Source organism: Hyperoodon ampullatus, assembly GCF_949752795.1.
Source record: "Hyperoodon ampullatus genome assembly, chromosome: 14".
Taxonomy (NCBI): domain Eukaryota; kingdom Metazoa; phylum Chordata; class Mammalia; order Artiodactyla; family Ziphiidae; genus Hyperoodon; species Hyperoodon ampullatus.
In genome coordinates this window covers 45,024,359-45,048,948 of record NC_136927.1, presented here as the reverse complement: position 1 = coordinate 45,048,948, position 24,590 = coordinate 45,024,359, and the positions used below count along the sequence as shown (strand labels likewise).

Below are 24,590 nucleotides of genomic sequence, written 5' to 3'. Positions count from 1 at the left end.
TCTGGCCTCAGGGGGTTTCCTCTCATGCATGTGCAGATCAGTACTCAGCCAGACTCAAGGGGACACTTCTGCATATCTCTGGAGTTCTCTGTGCAACTCCCTCCTCTCTTGTCTGCCCCACAAATCATAGCTGCCTTCAAACTCCTGTCTCTATCTTCTCAACTCAGTGAGACCACTGGGCTCTATTTGGGTTCCCCATTCCTGCTCTGCAGCCTGAAAACCACCTCCAGATAATAAACTGAGGCAACCATAGAGCTCAGAAGGTTTGCTTCTCTTCTTTCAGTGATCACAGTTCCTGTGCTGCCTGTTATCCAATGTTTCTTAACTGTTATTTCTTACATTGCCTAGTTTTCTAGTTGCTTAAGGTAGCAAGGTAAATTCAGTCGATTCCTTCATTGCTGGACAGAATAAGTTTTGTAAATCAACTAACTATTTTACAATTTCCTATCTAAAGCCTTTTTCTTAGTTCATTCAGCTCTACCTCTTTTAAAAAATATATCTAACAATGCTAACTACTCCTTTTTTTTCTTAGAATCTGCTCCACTCTCAGTTTGACACTAAACTCTTTTAATTCTACTTCTCTGATTATGATTTAGTCTTGAATCCTCAAATACAGGCAAGTTTCCAAAGTTCTGTCCTTGCCACATTTTGTTCTCCATCTGTGCAGGATCTCACCATGTGTAATTTCAACAAGCCCCACAGTTTCCTTTATGACCTCTTTTGCTGCTGACTCTTAACACAACAGAAGCACCATATGTAACTAGCTTTGGACTTCTTCATTCATGAATAGAACACAAAGAAAAAAAAGGCAGAATACAAAATGTAAAATCTCAACTACATCTTAAAATGTGAGTTTATTTATGTACATTTATATGTATGTAACCATAAAAAAACCCAGGAGTTAATTCAGTTAAATGTTAAGAATAATTATCTGTTTTATGAATACTTTTTATTCTATATATTTTTCTGTATTTTCTATACACATACACACATAAACAACAAATTTATAATGAGAAGTTTATTTTCTAAATCCCCATGTCTAGCTCCAGCTCCTGCTATTTCACAGGCCAGCATCTCAAACCAAAAATTTCAAAAACCAGTCACATATCTTCCACCTAGAGCCTGCCTGTCCCTTTCTCTTCTGTTTAATGGTACAAAGTCTTCCCATAAACTTCAAAGTCATTTCAACTTGTTCCTTTGTCTCCACATCAATCCCCACAGTCAACAATTCCAATGAAACAATGAGTTTCAATTCACAGGAAACAAGATTACTGCAGAAGGCTCTAGACTAATGATCTCAAGCAGTACTGAACAGCTAGCAGAAACCCTCTTAAACAGGTCAGAGATAGAGGAGAAATCTGCAAAGAGGAAGCAATGCCCTTGGCAGAGAACCAGGCTGTGCCTGGGGTAAAGAACTAGATTTTGAGAAGATCAAAGTTGGACAATAAGCCCAGGGTAAAAACTACTGAGCAGACTGAGGGTCAAGAGCCTGGGGACTTGATAAGCCTGCATTTTGGTTGGCACCTACAGATGAAATAAAGCTTCAAATGGCACGTTGGCATAAAGTTGTTTTGCTGCCAAAACTGGCATTAAATTTTGGTTAAGGGGAATAATACACATTATCAACTTTTTACCATATAATTAGCCAGCTCTGAATAATAAGGTAATAACTTTTTATTTTAATGATCTTTTAAAAATAAGTAATAAATGGGCTTCCCTGGTGGCACAGTGGTTGAGAGTCCGCCTGCCAATTCAGGGAACACGGGTTCATGCCCCGGTCCGGGAAGATTCCACATGCTGCGGAGCGGCTGGGCCCGTGGGCCATGGCCGCTGAGCCTGCACATCCGGAGCCTGTGCTCCGCAACGGGAGGGGCCGCAGCAGTGAGGGGCCCACGTACCGCAAAAAAAAAAAAAAGTAATAAATGAACAAGGTATAGAATTCAAAGGTCACAAAATAGGTTAAATGAACTTTGAGGACGTTATGCTAGGTGAAATAAGCCAGTCACAAAAAGACAAGTACTGTGTGACTCTACTTTTATGAGGTATCTAGAGTAGTCAAAGTCATAGAAACAACAAAAGTAGAATGGTGATTGCTAGGGGTCAAGGTGAGGAGGAAATGAAGAGTTATTTAATGGGTATGAAAAGGTTCTGGAGACTGCTTGCACAAAGACATGAATATACTTAACAGTAAGTACTGAACTGCACACTTAAAATGGTTAAGATGGTAAATTTTATGTTATGTGGATTTTGCCACAATTAAAAATTTTTTTAATTTAAAAGTCACAAAACAGTATGCAGAGCAAGTGTCCCCCACTTTGCCCCCAGCCACCCACTTCTCCTCAGAGAAAGCCAGCATTAGTATGTTTTTCTATCCTTCTAGAGATATTCTATTTATATATGCTTGTATGTACATGCCTTAAAAGAAAATACCCAAACGGAAATGGTAGCATACTACATATAGTGTTCATGCACATTGGTCTTTTCATTTAATATATCTTATAGATATTTCTAAAGGAGTTCATATAGAACTGCCTTACTCCTTTTAAGAGCTACTACTAATTCATTGTATGACTATACCATTAGTTATTTTACCAGTTCCCCACTGATGGATAAATAGGTTTTGTCCAAAATTTTCCTATTACAAACACGGCAGTTAATATGCTCATATTATTTAACCTCCATATATACAAATGTGTATGTTTATGTATGTGTGTGCTTACAAGCATAGAAGGGAATTGCTAAAACAAAGGTATATGCTTTATGACTATGTATAGCATACATTCAGAAAAGTACACAAATCCTAGGTTTATAACTTGATGAGTTTTCCCAACGTAAACACAACCGTGTCACCAGCACCCACATCAAGATACAGGACCCTCAAAGCTCTTCTTGTGTTCCCTTTCAGTGAGCTCCATCAAGGGTAACACTACCCTGACTTCTAACACCATAGATTAATTTTGTCTGGTTTTGAACTTAGGTGTTTGGCTCTTCCACTCAATATTACGTTTGTGAGAATCATCCATATGGTGTATGAACTGTCATTCATTCTTTATTTTTTTTTGCTGCGTCACGCGGCATGTGGGATTTTAGTTCCCCGACCAGGGATCAAACCCGCGCCCCCTGCACTGGAAGCATGGAATCTTAACCACTGGACAGCCAGGGAAGTCCTGTAATTCATTCATTCTTTCTCTCTGTAATATTCCATTGTGTAATACATCACAATTTATCCATATTACTCTTGAGGTACATGCACTGTTAATTTTAATGGATATCGTCTGCTCTCCATAGTTTAGAATCCTACCATTACTAAATGGAAGTAGCTATTTCTCTACGTCTTAGCTACATTAATCAAACTTTTTTCTTTGCCAATCATATATATTAAAAATGCTTTCAATATACTTTCAATTTGCTTTTCTCTTATTATGATTGAAATTGGGGATCATTTCCTGTTTAAAATTATTTGTTTTTACTTTCAACTGTCTTTGAATGTCCTGTCCCACTTGTCTACTGAGTTGTTGGTCTTCTCTGAATTGATTTAAAAGGACTCCCAGGTTTTTTGTTTTTTCTTTTTTCTTTTTAAAGAAAATTAGCTCCTAATGGCAAATTTTTTTCCCAGTTTATCTTTGGAGTTCCAACCTTGTTTTATGCTAGTTATTGCCACGCAAAGGTTTTGTCTGTCTTTATGTGAATTCATCAACTTTTTTTTCTTTATGTTTTCTGGGGTTCTGCAACACTTAGGGCAACTGGAACTGTCATACGTTGCTGATGGGTATAAGCTGGTACAGTCACTCTGGAAAACTGCCATATATACTAAAATTAAACATACACATATCCTATGACCCAGCATTTCCACTCAATTCCCACAGAAAAGGAGCACTTGTGCTCCCCCCACAAACATGTACAAGAATGTTCTCAGCAGTTTTATTCATTTATTCCCCCCAAAATATGAACAACCAAAATTTCTATCAACAGAATAAAGTGTGGCATATTAACACAACATAACACGACACAACAGTAAAAAAAGAACTGCTACATGCAACATAAATCTCACAGACATAATGTTAAGCAAAAGAAGCTAGACACAAAAGAAGACTTACTATATGATTCGCTTTATTTGAAGATCAAAACCAGGCAAAACTAATCTATGGATAGAGGTCTGAATAGTGGTTATCATTGGTGGAGGTGGTATTGACTGGGAAGAGTATAACGGAGAATTCTGAGATGTTGGAGATAGTCTATATCTTGATTGAGGTGGTGAGTACTTTGTGTATACATACATAAAAATTTGTTGAGTTGGTCCCTTAAAGTATGCATACTTTCTTGTGAATTGTATCTCAATAAAAGTTTTTCTTTTTTAAAGTGAGATAGCAAGCTAGCTTTTTTTCCGAAATGGCTACTCAGGTGACCCCATACTATTTACTGAAGAATTGTTTTCATCCTTATCATATATAACATTTCTATAAATGAGGCCACTTCAGTACTCTCAACTCTGTCCAGTGATAACTTGTCTACTCTGGTGCTCTTAATTACTTTAGCTTTAACACAGACTTTAATAGCATTAATACCTCCTTCATGAACACTGGTTTTCATAATTCTTCTGAAAAATTCCACATATGTCCTTTCATATGAACTTTAGAATCAAGTTTTGAAAATCCTGTTTGAGATATTGTTATTACACTGAGTTTACAGATTATATTTTATAAACTTCAAGATACCTTTGATGTGAAACTAACACAACACTGTAAATCAACTATACTCCAATAAAAACTTTAAAAAAGATACCTTTGATGTAAGATTTACAATTATTTTATGTAGCACTAAAAAATAAGACATTGCCCAGCTATGACATAATGCTGAGGATTTTTATTTTATGCCTATTGTTAAATTACCTTTTTTTTCTTCAAAAATTCTCTTAGGAAGATATGCAAAACCTCTATTTAGAAATCTATAAAACATTATTGAGAAAAAAATTAAAGAAGACCAAAACACATGGAGAGAAAATACTCATGAATTGGAAGACTCATCAGTATAAAGATTTCGATTACCACTAAACTTATCATTGTGGAACCTCACAAGCTGATTCTAAAATGTATATGCAAATGCAAGGGGCTCAAAATAACCAAGAATTATCTACTGCGTATCAAGATTTATAAAACTAGAGTAGTAATTCTCAAACTTTTTGGTCTTAAACTCCTACAAGTTATTGAGACTCTAAAGAGCTTTAGTTTATGAGTTTATTTTTTTTCACATTTGAAACTGAAGCAGAAAATTCTGAAATATTTATTTATTCATTTAAAAATAATAAGAAACCCATTACCTGCTAACAGAAATAACTTTATGAAAAATAACTGTTTTCCAAAACAAAAATATTTAGTGGGAAGAGTGGCACTGCTTTACATTTTTGTAAATCTCTTTAATATCTGGTTTAATAGTAGACAGCTGGATTCTCAAATCTGTTCCTTTATTCAATCTATTTCAATATCACATGTCATGCATCCTCTGGAAAACCTATTGTAGACTCATGAGACAATGAGAGTGAATAAGGCAAATAACATCTTATTATTACTACGAAAATAGTTTTGACCTCAGAGACCCCCGTAAAGGGTCTCAGGGACCCTACATGGTCCCAGGAGAACTAGTGAAAGACTATTTAAGACAACGGCACTTTGGCATAAGGACAGACAAAATAGAAAAATGGAAGAGGAGAGCCCAGACAAATCCTTGTACATACAATCAGCTGATTTATGACAAAAGTGACTCTACAGAGCAGGGGAGAATGGACATTTTAAAACGTGGTGTCACAATAACAGTAACTGGACAGTCATTTAGGAAAAGAATTAAACTGACCCCTATCTCACACCATAAAAAAAATTCCACATAGATTGTTGATCTAAATGTGAAAGGCAAAACCTCACAGAAAATAATATAGAATATATCTTCATCACCAGGATACAAAAAGTTCTAATTATAAAGGAAAAGACTGACATACTTAACTACATTAAAATTAAGAATTTCTGTTAATCCAAATATACCATTAAGAAAATGAAAAAGTAAGGCAAGCCAAAGAGTGGAAGAGGATATCTGCAATATGAGTATCTGAATACACACACACACACACACACACACACACACAAATAAGACAAAGATAGAACACCAGATAGAAAAATGGGCAAATGACTTTAATAAGCCTTTAATCAGCCTTTCGAAAAGACGATGGTCAATAAACACACGAAAGGCTGCTCAACCCTACCGGTAATCAGGGAAATGCAAATTAAAACCAAAGAGGAGTGTTAAATAGTACAACCACTTTGGGAAACTGTTCTGTAGTTCCTAATAAAATTAAACGCCTACCTGATGCCCCAAAATCCACTCCTCGATATATAGTCAAGAGAAATGAGTATGTATATATAGAAAGATGTGCATGAGAATATTCATAGCAGCTTAATTCACAATAGCCAAACTTAGAAACAATAATCAATAAGAAAATGATAATCATAAAATGGGACTAAGCAGTAAAAAAAGAATAACTAATAAAACCGACAACTTGGATGAATTGCAAAAAACATTATTATGCTGGGCAGAAGAAGCCTGACACAAAAGAGTTCATACGTTACAAACCCATTTACATGAAGTTCAAGAACAGGCAAAACAAATTTATGGTAGAAGTCAAAACAGTTTTGTCAGAATAACAGCTTCTGACTGGAAAGGAGTATGAGAGAACTTTCTGGAGTGATGGAAATGTTCTATATCTTCATCTGGATATGGTACATGCGTATGTAAAATATTCTTCAAGCTGTACATTTAAGATTTTTGCAACTTATTGGATATGACATGTACCTCAAATTACACACAAAAATCCATTACATATAAACCAGAATGGTTACTTTAACAGATTGACAATTCCAAGGCTTGGCAAAGAGGTGGAATAACAGAATTCTCATACACTGCTGGTAGGAATCTAAACTAGTGCAATCACTTTGAAAAATAGTCTGGCATTATCAACTAAAACTGAAGAATCACAGAAGTGTTCACAGCAGCATTATTCATAATTGCTGCAAAGTAAAAACAATTTAAATACCCATCCAAAAAAAGAGCAAAAAAATTAACCGTGATATATTTGTATAAAAGAACATTCCGCAGTGACAAACTACAGCTCCATCACACACAGATGAATCTCACAAAATAATGTTGAATGAAAGCAGCCAGAGTAAAGAATACAAAATGAATGGTTCATTTATATAAGGTTGAAAAAGCAGGCAAAACTAAACTACCAAGTTTGGGTGCAACCTTAGGTAGAAAAGAAAGTGATTATCATGAAAGTCAGGGCAGAGCTTATTCTAGTGAAGGAGTAGAAGTATACTTCATAAGGAGGGCTTTCTGCAGCACTGAAAATTGTCTGTTTAATGACCTGAATGTTGGTTACAAGGCTTATGCTTTATAACCACCGTATCAAAAAAAGATGCACAGATCAATGACTTTTCTGTATGTAACAGAACAAAACCAAAAAGGTTACAAGTCAGAAAAAAGGTTTAAAAAAGTCAACTGGACCTGGGGACTGATTGGGTTGGGGTGGGGGTTAGTAAAGGCAACCAAGGAAAACGCCCGGGTTGCTGACTTGCACAACTGTTTGGGTGGGATGCCTTTCACTGAGACAGGAAACAGCATTTCAGGGGAAGAATATGAATTAAACTTTGGACATGGTGAATTTAATAGTTCCTTTGAGACATCCAAGCAGAGATGTCCAACAGGCAATTAGATATGCAGATCTTGAGCTCAAAGGAGAGGTCTAGACTAGAAATATAAATTCTGGATTCATCTGTAAGTGAAATCATGGACAGGGATGTGATTGTTTAGGGAAAGAAGACTGACGAGAGGGTGTACAGCTGATCCCTGGTATGTCAGCATTTAATGGGCAGGTACAGGATGATAAACCAGTAAAGAAAACTGAGAAGGAAGCAAGTGGCGGGAGGATAATCAAGAACATGTCATGAACCATTAAGCAAGGGAAGAGAACATCTCATGAGTAATTAGTCATTCACTGCAGGTTGATGCATAGTTAAGAAAACATATGGGTTATGTGCAATACTCAGCAAGCCAGTTTTTACTCCACCTCTCTCTGGCTGATTTGAGAGAAGCAACACCCAGAGAGAAAACCAATGCTTCTGAGAATGGTTGCAAGTTTTTGTGTTATCTTTAGAAGTGAGGAATTAAGGCCCCTCTCACTCTTCTCCCTGACTCTCAGGAAGGAAGAAGATAGATTTGGGAGCACTGATAGGTCTGTGTGCTACTGGGTAGAATCACCAGGAAAAGGTCAGTACACACGTGCAGGCTCATTTTTCTGCTTCTTCCATGTGACTGAAGTGGTATGAGACGCCTTCAAGAGAGGACTTCCTCTATTCCAAGTGACAGCCAGGGCCAAACCTACTACTTGGGCAGAAAAGGCCAGAGGCAGGTGGCCAAGACCAGATCAGCAGTCAGCCAGGGGAAATGGGCTCTCTCTGGTTACAAGGCCCTGAGCACTGATAGGAATGAGTTAGAGCAGCTTTGCCCACATCACAAGGGAAAGATCTAGCCACGTTTGAAAACTGGGGAGATGGAGGGTGTCCATCCCATGGCCTGTTTCAGTTTGAAACAAATGAAGCTTAACTAAATTGAGAAAAACAGCATCTCCACATGAAGCAGCTGGGTTCATTCCAGTCTTCTGTCTTAGAGTTTGATGCCCAAGTCCTACTCAAGATGCAAAGTATTTTGGTTTTTCATTGCCGGTACAAATATAAATCTCTCCCCTAGGGACCCTATAGACTTGAAAATAATGGCTGTGGACTGGAGGGAATTCTAGTATTCCTGGATCCCACCGGAATACCATCATAAAATTTCTCAATTTCTAGCACCACATAAATCACATACAAAACAAAACAAAACCACAATGGGCATTTGGTTAAAATGGCATCAGATTAGCAACTCCAGAATAAGTAGAAAGTCACAATATGTTTGTTCCTTGATATAAAGATTTTAGTGAAGGTTGTCTCCTTCCCAAATCATCTATAAATTCAGTACAATTCTAATCAAAATCTCAATGGGATTTTTTTTTTAGAGCTCATCAAAGTAAATTCTAAAATTCACCTGAAACAATACATGCATGAGAATAGCCAAGAAAAATTTGAAAATGAGCATATTTGCTCTATCAGGTATCAAACTGTATTATATAAAGCCACAGGGGAAAAGGGGACTGTGGTAATGGAATTCGGCAGAAACATACACAAATATATCACTGGAACTGAACTGAGAGTCCAGAAAGAGGCCCTATATATATAAGGAAATTCTTGCACCATTTCAAATGTGGACAAGTCAATAAGTGGAATTAGGCAAAAGCCTATCAACTTAAAAAACAGTACGTTAGATCCCTACCTCACATCCGACAAAAAAGTAAATTCCACATAAACTAAAAGAGTTAAATATGAAAAAACAAATTTCAAATATAACATACGAGAGTTTAAAAAAAAATCTTGGGAGGACTTCCCTGGTGGCGCAGTGGTTAAGAATCCGCCTGCCAATGCAGGGGACACGGGGTTCGAGCCCTGGTCCGGGAAGTTTCCACATGCTGCGGAGCAACTAAGCCCGTGCACCACAACTACGGAGCCTGTGCTCTAGAGCCCGCGAGCCACCACTACTGAAGCCCACGTGCCTAGAGCCCGTGCTCCGCAACGAGAAGCCACCACAATGAGAAGCCCGCACACCGCAACGAAGAGCAGCCCCCGCTCGCCATAACTAGAGAAAGCCCGCGTGCAGCAAGGAAGACCCAACGCAGCCATAAATAAATAAATAAATTTATAAAAAAGAAAATCTTGGGACTTCCCTGGCGGTCCAGTGGTTGGGAGTTCGCCTTCCAATGCTGGAGGGTTTGATCCCTGGTCAGGGAGCTGGGATCCTGCATGCCTTGCAGCCAAAAAACCAAAACATAAAACAGAAGAAATATTGTAACAAATTCAATAAAGACTTTAAAAATGATCCACATCAAAAAAAAATCTTAAAAAAAAAACTTGGGATGGTAGAGTTTTGATAAACAAGATTAAAGAAAAAACAAAAAAACTCAAAAGCTACAAAAAAGTCGAAGATGGGACCACATAAAATGTTTAAACTACTGTATGAATAAAAATACCATAAATGAAATTAAAAGACAAGTGAGAAACTAGGAGAAAATATCTGTAATACATATAACAAAGGATTAACTACTGTGATATCTAAAGAATTCCTGGGCTTCCCTGGTGGCACAGTCGTTGGGGGTCCGCCTGCTGATGCAGGGGACACGGGTTCGTGCCCCGGTCTGGGAAGATCCCACGTGCCGCGGCGTGGCTGGGCCCGTGAGCCATGGCCGCTGAGCCTGCGCGTCCGGAGCCTATGCTCCGCAACGGGAGAGGCCACAGCAGTGAGAGGCCCACGTACTGCAAAAAAAAAAAAAAAAAGAATTCCTGCTAACCAATAAGAAAAAAAGACAACACTGAAGGGAAAAAATGGGCAAAGGCATGAACAGGCAATATCCAGAAGGAATACGAATGCCCATTAAACATATGTCTGTACAAAAATTAGGTTACAGACTCATCTAACACCTGATAAGCTACATTCTAGATGATTAAGAAATTAAGTTTTTCAAAACTAAGAGAAATTATAAATTCATCTGATATCAGAATGAGAAGTGCCCTTCTAAACTTAAAACCTATAAGAAAAAATTACAAAGAAAAGTAATTAAATTTTATATACTTAAAAAAAACCCCGGCTTCCCTGGTGAAGCAGTGGTTGAGAATCTGCCTGTCAATGCAGGGGACATGGGTTCGAGCCCTGGTCTGGGAAGATCCTACATGCTGCGGAGCAACTAGGCCCGTGAGCCACAACTACTGAGCCTATGCGTCTGGAGCCTGTGCTCCGCAACAAGAGAGGCCACGACAGTGAGAGGCCTGCGCACTGCGATGAAGAGTGGCCCCCGCTTGCCGCAACTAGAGAAAGCCCTCGTGCAGAAACCAACACAGCCAAAAATAAATAAATATAAAAATAAATTAATTTTAAAAACCCCAAAAAACCCATAGTACTGCAAAAATTAATGAAATTGAACTAAACTGGCAAAAATATAATAAAATATTCATATCCTCTAAGTATATAAAGCATTTGTCTAAATCAATATAAAAATTCTAAGATCTATACAGGCAAGACTGGAGAAGAAATGCAAACAGTTAATAAAATGTGAAAAACATTAAACCTTACTTATACCTTGGGGGGAAATGCAAGTCAAAACAATGAGATGACATTTTTCATACATGAAACTGATAAAGGTCTAAAAAATGAGAATGCCCAATACTGGCAGGGGTACAGGGCACCTGACATTCTCTTACATTACTGGTGGAATTTTTAATGACATAAGAAAATAGTTGTGACATGTTAGATGAGGAAAAAAGATATAAAGTACGTACAGTATGATCTCAACCATATTTTAAAATAAGAGCTAAGTTTTATGAGCACTTACTTCTGTGCCTGGCGCTGTGCTAAGACCATTTACAGGTATTGGTGCATTGGTGCACTTCATACAACAATCCTGAGTTAGACACTATTATTATCCTCATTTTATGGAGGAGGAAACTGCGACGAGATCAAGTTATGGAACCAAGGTTTCAACCCAGTTACACTTGCTCTAGAGTCTGTGATTGTAACTATTAGCACAATGCAGAGGAGGAAATAAATCAAACTCCTAAGACAAAGTGATGTTGAATATACTCCACTTAATTCCTATTTTGTCATGGATTTTCCATTTTACTTCTCAAACACAATGATGGTTTTTAAAAGGTCAATAACCACACAACAGTGACAACAGCATCCTTGAAATGCCCCTAAGTTACAGGTGCTAACAACAAAAGAAACTTTATAGATCATAATCCAGGGTATTTAAAAATGTTGTTTAGAAAAAGAACTTTTTTGTAAATGAAAATTTAAATGGATCTATGATATGAGAAACAGATTAAAGCAGTATTACATTGTATTAGTGCATTTGAAAAGCTCAAATTTATAACATTTACAGTGAAGCTCTTCTGGTGAATACAAACTTCAAATTATGGATGATTAGGGCAGTCGAATTTGTTTTGTTTGATTGCCCAGTATCAAGAAAAACCTGATTCACAGAGAGTAGCAGTTGCAAATAAGAGTTTTTGTAATTCTTTAAAAAACAGCACATAAATGCTATCTGAGGATTTTATTACACCTGTCCGGAAGTCCAAGTAGAACATTTCTCAGTTAAATCTCTAATAATATTAGGAATGAGAATACTTGGTAACCACAAATATTTTGGTAAAAAATAAAAATCTTAAAATATATACTAATCATGACATCAAGGCATTATACATAAGGCAGTCACATGTTATTGCACAATGCAGTTAGAGTTGTCTAAGGAGCAAACTTGCTCATATAATTTTACATAAGCAAATTGGGACTGGTCAGAATTTTTAGAAGACCAGCATAAAGCTACAATCGTTCCAATCAATAAAAATTTTAAAAATTCAAGTATATGCACAAAGAAAGCAAGAAACACTATTATAAGGACTGTTATCTGGCTGTTGGCATTATGGATAATTTTCATTTTTCTTTTTGCTTATTTCCCCTCAAACACCCTAAATACACTACTTTTTTTTTTTTTTGCTTTTTTACTTTTATTTTAAAAAGTTATAAATCACAGGAATTTGCAAAAAAAAATGTACAGGAAGGTCCTGAGGACCCTTCACCTAACTTCCTTCAATGGTAATATCCTACATAACTCTAATGTAAGATCATAACCAGGAAACTGACCTTGGTACAGAGTTTACTCATATTTCACCACTTCTACATTCGTGTGTGTGTGTGTGTGTGTGTTCTATGCAATTTTATCACATTTGACATTTGTAGCTTCGAATAACTATAGCTGAGATACAGAACTGTTCCCTCCCCACAAAGCTCTCTCGTGCTGCCTCCTTAACCACCCCTTCCCCCATTCCTAACTCCCAGCAACAGCTAAGCTATTCTCCATCTCTATAATTTTGTTAATTCAATAATGTTATATAATGCAATCATATAGACTGTAACCTTTTAAGATTGAATATTTTTTTTACCTAGATAACCCAGCAGTACAAATCAGCTGTCTCTAATGTAAAATTTAGCATGACATCATTTGAGTGAATATGTTTTAAAGTTTACAGTGTTAAAAATGTGACTCAAATGCTTATGAAATCCCTGTTGTATCACCACAGAGCTAGGATTCTGGAGAATGAATTTAAAAAACTGATAATCTAATACAAGTCTAGTGCAATCTAGTACAAACACAGTACAGAAGAGAAACCCAAGGCACAGTGCTTGTTAAGTTTTATCTATGTTTACAAGAACACGTGGCTTACAAGAATGCCTGGTTTTGCATTTTTCTGGCCAAGCTCTAGATTCCAGTCCTTTCCTAACCCAGGTAAATCTATATTACATTCAAATATGACCATTTGCTATTCCCCTCAAAATGGTCACCGTTTTCTGCCTTTCCTCATGCTGTTTCCTAGAATCCTTCCAAATCATCAAGGAAATGAATCCCTCTTAAATTCCTGGTTCTGGTGATTTAACCCCACCACACCCCAGGCCCAATTCTTCTGTTTCTATATGCAGTAGGTCCTTATGACTCAACACCTCTCTCAGGAAGGACTACCCCACCCCAGTACAAATTCATACTAACATTTTCCCCTCCCCTCTACACCTCCAGGTACCTAGATCCACTTTATCTTTCTTCTCTCGGCTATTCTGTTAGGTCTTCCTGATAGCTCACCCCACTGTATACCTGTTCACTCACTAGGTGTGACAAATGCCTTATCTTCACACGTTTAGGCTTAGAAGGCAAACACTCCAGGGATTTACTTCTTGAATACCATGCCTTCAAAGTAATGTCCTTGCTTTTCCAAAAAGATTGCTCCCAATAAGTAAAAGCTAAAACACAAACATACAGATACAAAAAAAAAGCATAGATGTTTGCATATTTTTAAAAATTTGGCTGATATGGGTATCACTATATCAAAATCAGATCAAATGGAATTTAAAGTAGTGGTAAAGAGCCAGATTGCCTGGGTTAAAATGTGGCCTCTGCCACTGTACTATCTAAATCAAGTTTCATTTACATTCTGTGTGCCTCAATTTTCTCATCTGTAAAATGGTGATAAAAGTGCCTCACAGGACAGCTGTGAGAATTAAATAAACTGCATTTAGAACACTGCCTAGTACACAGTAAACATTATCCAAGTATTAACAATTATCTCTAATGCATGGCAACCCAGGTTCACCTCTTTGTGATATCCCTCTATTCCCCTTACATTCTTTGAAGTCCATACTGTTCTGAAATTTCCATACCAAGAAACAATGGTCACATAAGAACCTGTATTTATTAAATTCATCTTGGTCAAAACTAACCAGTAGAACAAATTGTTTTTTACATAATGGTAGCAGTTATTAACATTCACCAAATATGAATGTAAGCACTTAAAAGTATGGTGGTGATGGAAAGAATGCTAGCAAAGAGTAAAGTACAGATCAGAACATAGAATATGGTAGTTTTATGTGTAAAAAATGGGGAGACTAATATGGTCATATTTATGCTTGTATATGCATAAAATGGCTCTGTAAAGTTTCATGTCTGCTTAAGGAAAGGGAGAACTACAAGTCTGGGGGCAGGGTTATGAAGGGGACGGTTCACTATGTATGTCTTAGTATCTTTCAAACTTGAAGCAGTGAATATATTACCTATATAAGAATTTAATTTTAAAAATGGAGGAGGGTGGGGGGCGGTCCCTCTAAACAAGTACTCTGGAAGCCAGGCTTCTAGTCCCAATTTGCCACTAACTGTGTTACCTTGCACAAGTCATTTAACCTCTGAGTCTAGCTGAACTAAGCAAGGGGCAGCACAGATTCCTAGGTTCTATTCTAATTCTAAAAATGTATCTCAAAGAGGGGGTAGTAAACAGATGGTACTATTTTTAAGACATGAGAGGGGTACTAGTCCAACATTTTGTGAAATAAGGCAACTTTTTGAGGACTTGAATTGTCAAGCCTCTTCATCTTTCAAAATCATTTTTTTCTTACATAAAAGCTCTTCTTAGAAGGGGTCTAATGCAATGTATAGGAAATACCTATAAAGAATATTCTACACATTATTTTGTGTCTCTTGCCACACTTCTGGAATTGTTTTAAATGGATTTTAAGTCTTTATACTATGCCATGGAGTGAGCAATAAAGTACTCTAAAACAATTTACATTTAAAATACATAAATGACTACACCTAAGACAAGTAACTTGTACTACTTAAAGGCATTTATGATCAGATATTGCAAAAAAATAATCATACCACCTCCAGTCAATAACAGCTGTAACTAATGGAGTACATACTTTATTTCAAGTATCATCCATTTATTTATTCCATGTATCCTCTTTAATCCTACCCATTAATCTGGCAAAGTAGGTTTTAATATCCCCATTTAACCGAGAAGCAACTGTAGCTCCATGAAGATAAGTGACTAGCTCGAGGCCACAGTCTAACAAGTGGACGAGCTAGGAGTCCACCCAGAACCTTTGGATATGAACTTAGTGCACTGGACAGGGATTAGCAGGCAGGCTGGTGCAGACTTGCAACAAAGTTTTTAGTAATTTAAATAAAAATGAGGAAAAATAAGAAGAAAGTAAACTTTTTAATAAAACTAAGTGATTCAATTTAAAGATCCTTCATACTGAGATTCAGTTCTTTCTAATTATTTGAGTTAAAATATCCTTACTTACAATGAAATGACAGTGACAGTAGATTGTGGTATGGGTTACTGTTGCTGTTTTTATTCACTACAGCCAGCAGAACAAACTGGCACCTCTATTGCAGCCTCCCAATTTGGGGGGGAAATACTTCTTTGGAAATCCAAAAATCTGGGAACTACTTCCTTAGACAATGATGCCTCCCAAAATAATAGAGGACTTACAGACACACACACACACACACACAAACACACACACACACATATAGCCCTCAAGATTCTCTCATTAATCTCTACTTTATTTGGATTAGAACTCTTAAGGATTAAGAAATGAGAATAAAGTGAGTTTCAGCAATCCAAAATCACATGCGTTAACGCTGGATTCTGGCAGAGAACTTTCCTCAGGATTTCATTGGTTAATTTTCTCATCCTTTATCTTGAATTCTACTCAAACCTGGGCTCAAACTTTCTGTTCCTAAAATAGTCACACTTTGGGACTTCCCTGGCAGTCCAGTGGTTAAGACTCCACGCTTCCAATGCAGGGGGCGCGGGTTCGATCCCTGGTCAGGAAACTAAGATCTCACATGCCCCTGTGGCATGGCCAAAAATAATAATAAAATAATAATAATAATAAAAATTCTAATAAATAAAATAGTCACATTTTTTGCTACTACTACTAACTAGCAATCAATACTTAAGTCAAATAAAAAGAACTACTAATTGAGGTCTCCAATAATCTGCTTTTATTTAAAGCCTTTTTCACTTTGACAAAATAAAAACTGTTAATTATGTTTAGTCTACCTACTTCCAAAAGAAAATTGATCTATAAATTAGACTCAAGCCACTTTAATTTCCAAATTTCTGTATCTCCATCATATAATATATATAGTTTATATATATATAATGTATATATGTATTGATATATATGGTTTTGCAAGCAGTTTATAAACAGGTTCGTCAAACTGTCTAGATTTCTTGAATTTTATTGTGTACACAGCAAATAAGCTATTTATTCCTCTTATTAGCATGTCTTATTTCTTACCTATCTTCCTTTAGTGAGCATCAAATTTAAAATATTCTATGTACACAGCTACACAATTAAACATTAGTGTCAGCCACAACATATTAAATTCACATTTAAAACTATAAAGAGATCCAGAGATTTTTAGTCTTACACATATACTTTATATATAATCTCACTTGATGTTATTTATATTATCTTATGGTGTTTTATTAAACAGAAATCAGAGCACAAAAACCTGGACCTTGCAAGATACATAACTGAAAATATTTATAATCTATACTTATTACATGGTTCAAAAACACTCTTTTTTAAAGTAAAGCCAATTTTAAGAACTTAAACATACAGCCTGGATAACATAAAGCACTCTTGCCAAGTCCAAATGTTAAAAGGTCTAGTTAAATTTATGATAGACTACAGTGTTTCCAAAAGCTAAAATTGGTAATAATTCTGCTTAAATTCCTTATTAATCTAATATCAAAAGTTATCTTTATTCCTTTTTCAAATACCTGAAATATACTGCTGCTTAGTCTTTTCATTATATATTTAGTTAGCTAACTTTGGGTGCAAGGTACTTTAAGTATAAAAGTCCTTTCCAGGGGCTTCCCTGGTGGCGCAGTGGTTGAGAGTCCGCCTGCCGATGCAGGGGACACGGGTTCGTGCCCCGGTCCGGGAGGATCCCACATGCCGCGGAGCGGCTGGGCCCGTGAGCCATGGCCGCTGAGCCTGTGCGTCTGGAGCCTGTGCTCCACAACGGGAGAGGCCACAACAGTGAGAGGCCCGCGAACCGCAAAAAAAAAAAAAAAAAAAAAAAAAAGTCCTTTCCAATGGATAGTGAAAATAATATAAAAATGTTTGTATAAAATACACTCAGTGGTTCTCAAAGGATATCTGAGTCTATTAGGTCAATTAACTTGGTTCAAAATACCCAACAACAAATGTGAGTTTTTGTCACATTGACATATTTTAACTGTTAACTGGTATCTACATTTTAAACACATTATGTCTAATGTAGCAATAATGATGACTATTTTTCCACTAAAAACCTACAGGAGTTTGGTTTAAGGGCAAATGAGAAAGAGTACGTGGCTCACCAAGAAGGCTGTCTAAGTGGAAAAGATCAGCAGCCTGAAATTTGTAAATAGTAACAAGACAAACTCCAGTGCTAGGTCGTTCATGTAATCACCAATATGTAGGTCAAAATAAACTAGTGAGCTATACATTACTGTCCACCTAGTAATTTACAGATCAATATGAGAGGAAGAAACTATTCAAATGTGACTACTGTTAACAAACTCAAAATATCAGGCATAGTATGTCTCTATTAAAATTATAACTTATCAATTGTGAAATAATTTCTTTCACTATTTCTACTTTTAAAAAATGAACCCTCCTTAATTAAAAAAAAAGAGCAGCCACTTTTAAGATGTAAATTCCTCTTTTTTTCAAAGTAACTTGCCCAGAAAAATCTAATGCAGAAAATAAAGTGTAACAGATAAATCGACTACAACCTAAAAGTATCAGTAAAACAAACCAATCCCTCCAGTTTAGCAATGCGTGTATTTTTAAGCCTCGGTGGGTATTCCATTATAATAACCAACAACGTTTAAAAGGCACCCTAATGCCCCAAACATCATCATTATACATGACATACTCGTATTTTACTCAAATTATGCTTAGACCAGATCCAAACTCAGGCCATTCCCCCCCTCGCGGGCACACTTAAATATACGAGGGGGAATCCAAGAAATCAGATATGTTAAGTGCAGGTATCTCCTTCCAGAGTAGGGTCAAATTCTTGTTTGCCCGCAAATGTCAGTCTCAAGAAGTCTGCGAATTCTCATTAGCGCTACAGAGTACAAAGAGGCCTGACCACGGAAACACCTGTCCTAGCACCGGGAAGACAGTGGGAAATGCAAACCCCGAGCCCACGCCGGCCGTACAGCCTTGGGCAGCAGCAGCGACTCCAGACGAGGGGTGGACACTGACCTCATGGCTCCTCGGGCAGGTTCCCACACCCCCGACTCGCCTCCCCGGGCGAGAACCACGAAATCTGTCAAGCCGGCTGGGACCCACCCTCCGCGAACCCCGCTTGCTCCCTTCGAGCCCGGCCCCAGCCTGCCCAACTGCCCCCGGTCCGCTCCGGCCTCGCGGCTGCACTCTGCCACCTCATCCCTCCTTGCCGGTCTCGCGGCCCCGCCACCTCAGCCTCGGCGGCCTGCACTCGGGCCGCCCCACCCCGGCCGCCGCCCCCCGGCCCCGGCCGAGGCTCCCGGCCAGGCTCACGGCGCCGTCGGTCCCTTCGCGGCCCGATCCCCGCCGCCCCCCAGGCCCGAGCTCCCGCCGCGCGCTCCCCACCCCCAGCCTCCGCCCTCGCCCCGCTCGGCCGCTCCCGGCCCCGCTCCCCCTAGCCGGGCTACCTGGAGGCAAGGGCGGCAGAGCACTTCACCCAGGGCCCCAGGTCGCAGAGGGCCCGGTGCTCAGGGTCCCGCTCCTTCTCCCGCTCCACGTGGTAGGCGTAGATGGAGAGCAGGATCCCGGCGGCGCACACTGCATACCGGGCCACCCGCTCCCAACGCGGCACCGACACTCTCAGCAGGACGGGCGCCGCCATCTTCCCCCCTCCGCCGCCGCCGCCTCCTTCGCCGCCGCCGCCGCCTCCCTCCGCCTCCACCTCAGCCGCCGCCGCCCGTCGGGGCCCGACCCAGCCGCCGCCGCTACCGTTACCGCCTCCGCCGCCGCCGCCACCGCCGCCGCCGCCGCCGCGCCCCATTGGCTCGACCGCCTTCTCCGGGCCCCGCCCCCACAGGCGTGCGGCCCAACCGCCCCAAAAGGAGAGATCCTGGCGGGGCGGGGAAGGCGCGCGCGGGCGCGGAATGGGGGACGGAGTGCGCAACCGGCCGGGAGGCCGGCCGGGGGGCGGAGCCAGAGGCAGTGCGGCGCGCGCAGCGGGCGGGGCCGAAGGAGGGGCGGAGCCAGGGGAAGGGAAGGGCGGGGCTCTGGGAGGGGAGGGGAGGGGAGGGGAGGGGAGGGGTGGCGCGGGCGGACCCTAGGGTACCCGGTGAAAGGAATAAATTTCAAAGATACCACCGTGTGTGACTGGATAAGCCCTTGGCCCCACCTCCTGCGGGTGGTAATCAATTGCCATACTTTCTGCCTTTTTTTTTTTGTCATTATCACTTGATATTATGACCCAATCCAAATTAGCCTTGGCCATTTCCCAGAGCTCCAGAGCCAAGCTCCAGAGCCACGTTTACATTACCTGATCTTCACCATCACCACCTCCACGCACTTCGTGTTCAACAAGTGCAAACTTAACTGTTTTTAAAACATTATTTCTGAATGCCTTGCTTCCCTGTAAGCCGAATTTGAGATGGCTTAATAATTCGTGTAATATAGTAAAGTATAAAAATGAACTAAAAAATCAGGACGAAGAAAAAGACAAATCAAAATAAAAGACCAGGGGCTTCCCTGGTGGCGCAGTGGTTGGAAATCCGCCTGCCAATGCAGGGGACATGGGTTCGAGCCCTGGTCCGCGAAGATCCCACATGTTGCGGAGCAACTAAGCCCGTGCGCCACAACTACTGAGCCTGCGCTCTAGAGCCCGCGAGCCACAACTACTGAGCCCACGTGCCACAACTACTGAAGCCCTCATGCCTAGAGCCCATGCTCTGCAACAAGAGAAGCCACCCCAATGAGAAGCCCTCACACCGCAACAAAGAGTAGCCCGCCGCAACTAGAGAAAGCCCGCGTGCAGCAATGAAGACCCAACACAGCAAAAAATAAAAATAAATAAATTTATAAAAAAAATAAATAAATAGGGCTTCCCTGGTGGCGCAGTGGTTGAGAGTCCGCCTGCCGATGCAGGGGACACGGATTCGTGCCCCGGTCCGGGAAGATCCCACATGCCACGGAGCGGCTAGGCCCGTGAGCCATGGCCACTGAGCCTGCGCGTCCGGAGCCTGTGCTCCACAACGGGGGAGGCCACAACAGTGAGGCCCGCGTACCGCAAAAAAATAAATAAATAAATAAATAAATAAATAAAAGACCAGGAGTAAGAACACAGACAAGGGACTTTGCTGGTGGCACAGTGGTTAAGAATCCGCCTGCCACTGCAGGGGACACGGGTTCAATCCCTAGTCTGGGAAGATCCCACATGCAGCGGAGCAACTAAGCCCATGCGCCACAACTATTGAGCCTATGCTCTAGAGCACGTGAGCCACAACTACTGAAGCCTGCGTGCCTAGAGCCGGTGCTCCACAACAAGGGAAGTCACAGCAGTGAGAAGCCTGCGCACAGCAACAAAGAGTAGTCCCCACTCACCGCAACTAGAGAAAGCCCACGTGCAGCAACGAAGACCCAACGCAGCCAAAAATGAATGAATGAATGAATAAATAAATAAAATGCCTTAATGGCTCAGACCATTTAAAAAAAAAAAAGAATCTGTCTTGCAAAAAAAGAATCCTTGCAATGCAGGGACTCTGGTTCATCCCCAGTGGGGGAACTAAGATCCCACATGCAGTGGGGCAACTAAGCCCGCACACCACAACTACAGAGTGCAAGCGCTCTGGAGCCCACACACCACAACCAGAGAAGCCCGCATGCCACAACTAGAGAGAAGCTTGCGCACGCACTGCAATGAAGCGAAGAGCCCACCCTCCACAGCAAAAGATCCCGCGTGCTGCAACTAAGACCTGACGCAGCGAAAAATAAATTAATTAATTAATTGAAAAAAAAAATGAACACAGACAAGCAGGCCATAGAGTATTGTATAATTATTAAAACCGAGCCATAAATTTGGCTCTGAGCTTCCTGGTGGCCAAAACTAAAAGAAAAGTACATGTATGTTATTCTGTCTCTAAGAAGAAACACACTGTTCTTAGAGATTGCTAGATTTTTCCTGGTTGCCGCTGGCCAAGAGATTTCAGTTTTATATAGTGATTTTGAATAATTGATGTCCTATTAGTTATGTATTGTTGGGTAACAAATTACCCCAAACATGCAGCTTAAAACAACAACAAAAATCTCTTATTTTCTCATAGTTTCTGTGGGTCAGGAATCTGGGTGTTATTTAGCTGGATCCCCTGGATCAGGGTCTCTCACAAGGATGCAGTCAAGATGTTGGCTGGGGCTGCAGGCATCTCAAGGCTGGAGAATCCTCTTTCAAGCTCACTCACAGGGCAGTTGGCAGGCTTCACATCCTCTCCGGCTGTTGACTGGATCCATCAGTTCCTGGCCACTTGTACCTCTCCATAAGAAGCTGCTAGCTTCCCTTAAAGCAAGGGATAAGAGAGAGTGAGGGAAATGGAAGTCACAGTCTTTTTTGTAACCTAATCTCAGAAGAAACAGCCCATCACTTTTACATATTCTGTTACTTAGAAGCTAGTCCACAACCTAAGTGTCCATGGATGGATGAATGGATAAAGGAAATGTGGTATGTACCCACAATGGAATATTATTCAGCCACAAAAAAGAAGGAAATCCTACCATTTGAGACAACAAGGACAAACCTTGAGGGCATTATGATAAATGAAATAAATCAGACAGAGAAAGACAAATACAGTTGACCCTTGAACAAGGCAGGGGTTAGGGGCACCAGCGCCCCCGTGCAGTCGAAAATCCAAATATAACTTTACAGTCAGCCCTCCATATCCGAGGTTTCACAGCCACAGATTCAACCAAGGATCGTGTATTATTGTCCTATGTGTGTACTGAAAAAAATCCACACATAAGTGGACCTGTGCAGTTCAAGCCTGTGTTGTTCAAGGGTCAAGTGTACTATACAATCTCACATGTGGAATCTAAAAAAGCTGAAATCATAGAAACAGAATTGTTTGGTGGTTGGCAGGGGCTGGCAGGTGGGGGAAACAGAGAGATGTTGGTCAAAGGGCACAAACTTCCAATTATAAGATAAATAAATTCTGGAAATCTAATGTACACTATGGTATCTATAGTTAATAATATTGTATATGTGAAAGTTGCTAAATCTTACATGTTCTCATTCCCTCCCTCCAGGCCAAAAGTAAAAAATGGTAATTATGTGAGGTGATGGATGTGTTAACTGATCTTATTGTGGTAATCATTTCACTACATATGTATATCGAATCATGTTGTGCATCTTAAACTTTCACAATGTTATATGTCAATTATATCTCAATAAAACTGGAGGAGAAAAAGAAGCTAGTCCCTAGGTCCAGTCTACACTGAAAGGGAGGGGATTACACAAAGGCATGAATACCAGAAGGGGAATCACTGGGATCATCTTTCTTTTTAATAAATTTTTTTTTATGGTTGCATTGGGTCTTCATTCCTAGTTGTGGTGAGTGGGGGCTACTCTTCGTTGCAGGGCTTGGGCTTATTGCAGTGGCTTCTCTTGTTGTGGACCACAGGTTCTAGGCACATGGGCTTCAATAGTTGCAGCATGCGGGCTCAGTAATTGCGGCACACGGGCCCTAGAGGGCACGGGCTTCAGTAGTTGTGGCTCGTGGGCTCTAGAGCACAGGCTCAGTAGTTGTGGCGCACGGGCTTAGTTGCTCCGAGGCATATGGGATCTTCCTGGACCAGGGATCGCATGTCCCCTGCATTGGCAGATGGATTCTTAACCACTGCACCACCAGGGAAGCCCTCATTGGGATCATCTTAAAGCCTGCCTACCACTGTCCTCAAAAAGATCGACTCTCTAACTCTCTGGTAGTTTTCATACTTCTGAGTGGACTCATTCTCCTGTAGCCCCCTCCTTCTGGATTCCTTTACTGTCTTGATAAGATCTATTGATTATCTGGCTTCTTTTACTCATCATTATGTCTGTGAGGGTTTATCTACATTATTGTACACAGCTGTGTAATAGTCCACTATATAACTAACCACAATTTTATTTATCCAGTCTGTCCACTGTTGATGGACATTTGGCCAGTTGTTAGCTATTTTGAATAAAGCTGCTGTGAACATTCTGTAAACGTCTTTTGGTGGCTGTATGCAGTCATGTCTATTGGGAATACATCCAGGGGCGGAATTAGAGTCAGACAGTATTAGTTATACTGCCTCAGTCAATTTAGGTCCTCCAAGGAGATGCCAAAGTGAAATCAGATGTGTAAGAGATTGACAGGGGGCAATTCCTGTGAAGGATAAAGGAGACAGGGAACAAGAACAGGCATGGAGAGCCTCCAGATCACAAAGCAGGTCTGACCACTATGAAAGCTCTGCAGTCTCAGCCAGGCTGACAGGGATCAAGGCAGGAGTGCCCCCTATCTAGTAGCCCTGCCAGGCATAGTCATGGGCTGGGAGCAGCCTGGGGAGGGCATGGCCTCAGCATGAATGTTGTGATTGATCCAAAGGTGTAGCCAGCCACTGGAGGCTACTGGCCAGCTAGCCTCTTTGCAGCAGACTCTCTTGAAGGGAGACTGACTGGTGTACCACCAGGGCCACCACACTACCAAACAGTCTTCCAAAGGGGTTGTACCAATTTAAGCTCCCATTAGCAAAGTATGAGAGTTCTGGGTACCCCACATCCTCACCAATCCTTGGCAAGGTCAGTGCTTTCCGTTTTAGAAAATCTGGTGGCTCTCTAGAGGGATCGTGGTGGTTTTAAAATTGCCTTTCCCTGAAGACCAACGAATCTGAGCTCCTTTCATATGCTTTTTGACTACTTAGATGTTCTCTTTTGTGAAGTGCCTATTTAAGCCTTTTTCACACTTTAAAAAATGGGTCGTCTTTTTCTTATTGGTTTGTAGAAAGAAAGTCTTTATATATTCTGGATACAAATCTTTGTCAGTATGTGTACTGCAGATATCTTC

The 24,590-nt window shown here is 40.3% G+C and overlaps 2 protein-coding genes across 4 annotated transcripts in view; one reads left to right on the top strand and one right to left on the bottom strand.

Annotated features, from left to right (window-relative positions):
* Positions 1-19,411, bottom strand: part of VKORC1L1 (vitamin K epoxide reductase complex subunit 1 like 1) — a gene marked incomplete at both ends in the record, with an annotated part of 57,062 nt that extends 37,651 nt beyond the window's left edge. For 2 of the 3 annotated variants that reach the window (XM_079718667.1, XM_079718669.1), the window contains one exon: positions 19,218-19,411. In XM_079718667.1, coding sequence (XP_079574793.1) covers positions 19,218-19,411 — 194 coding nt within the window. The remainder of the gene's footprint in view (positions 1-19,217) is intronic. The other variant, XM_079718668.1, reaches the window with a different exon arrangement.
* SEPTIN14 (septin 14) overlaps positions 1-24,590 on the top strand; it is a gene marked incomplete at both ends in the record, with an annotated part of 572,766 nt that overhangs the window by 275,079 nt on the left and 273,097 nt on the right. The window lies entirely within an intron of this gene.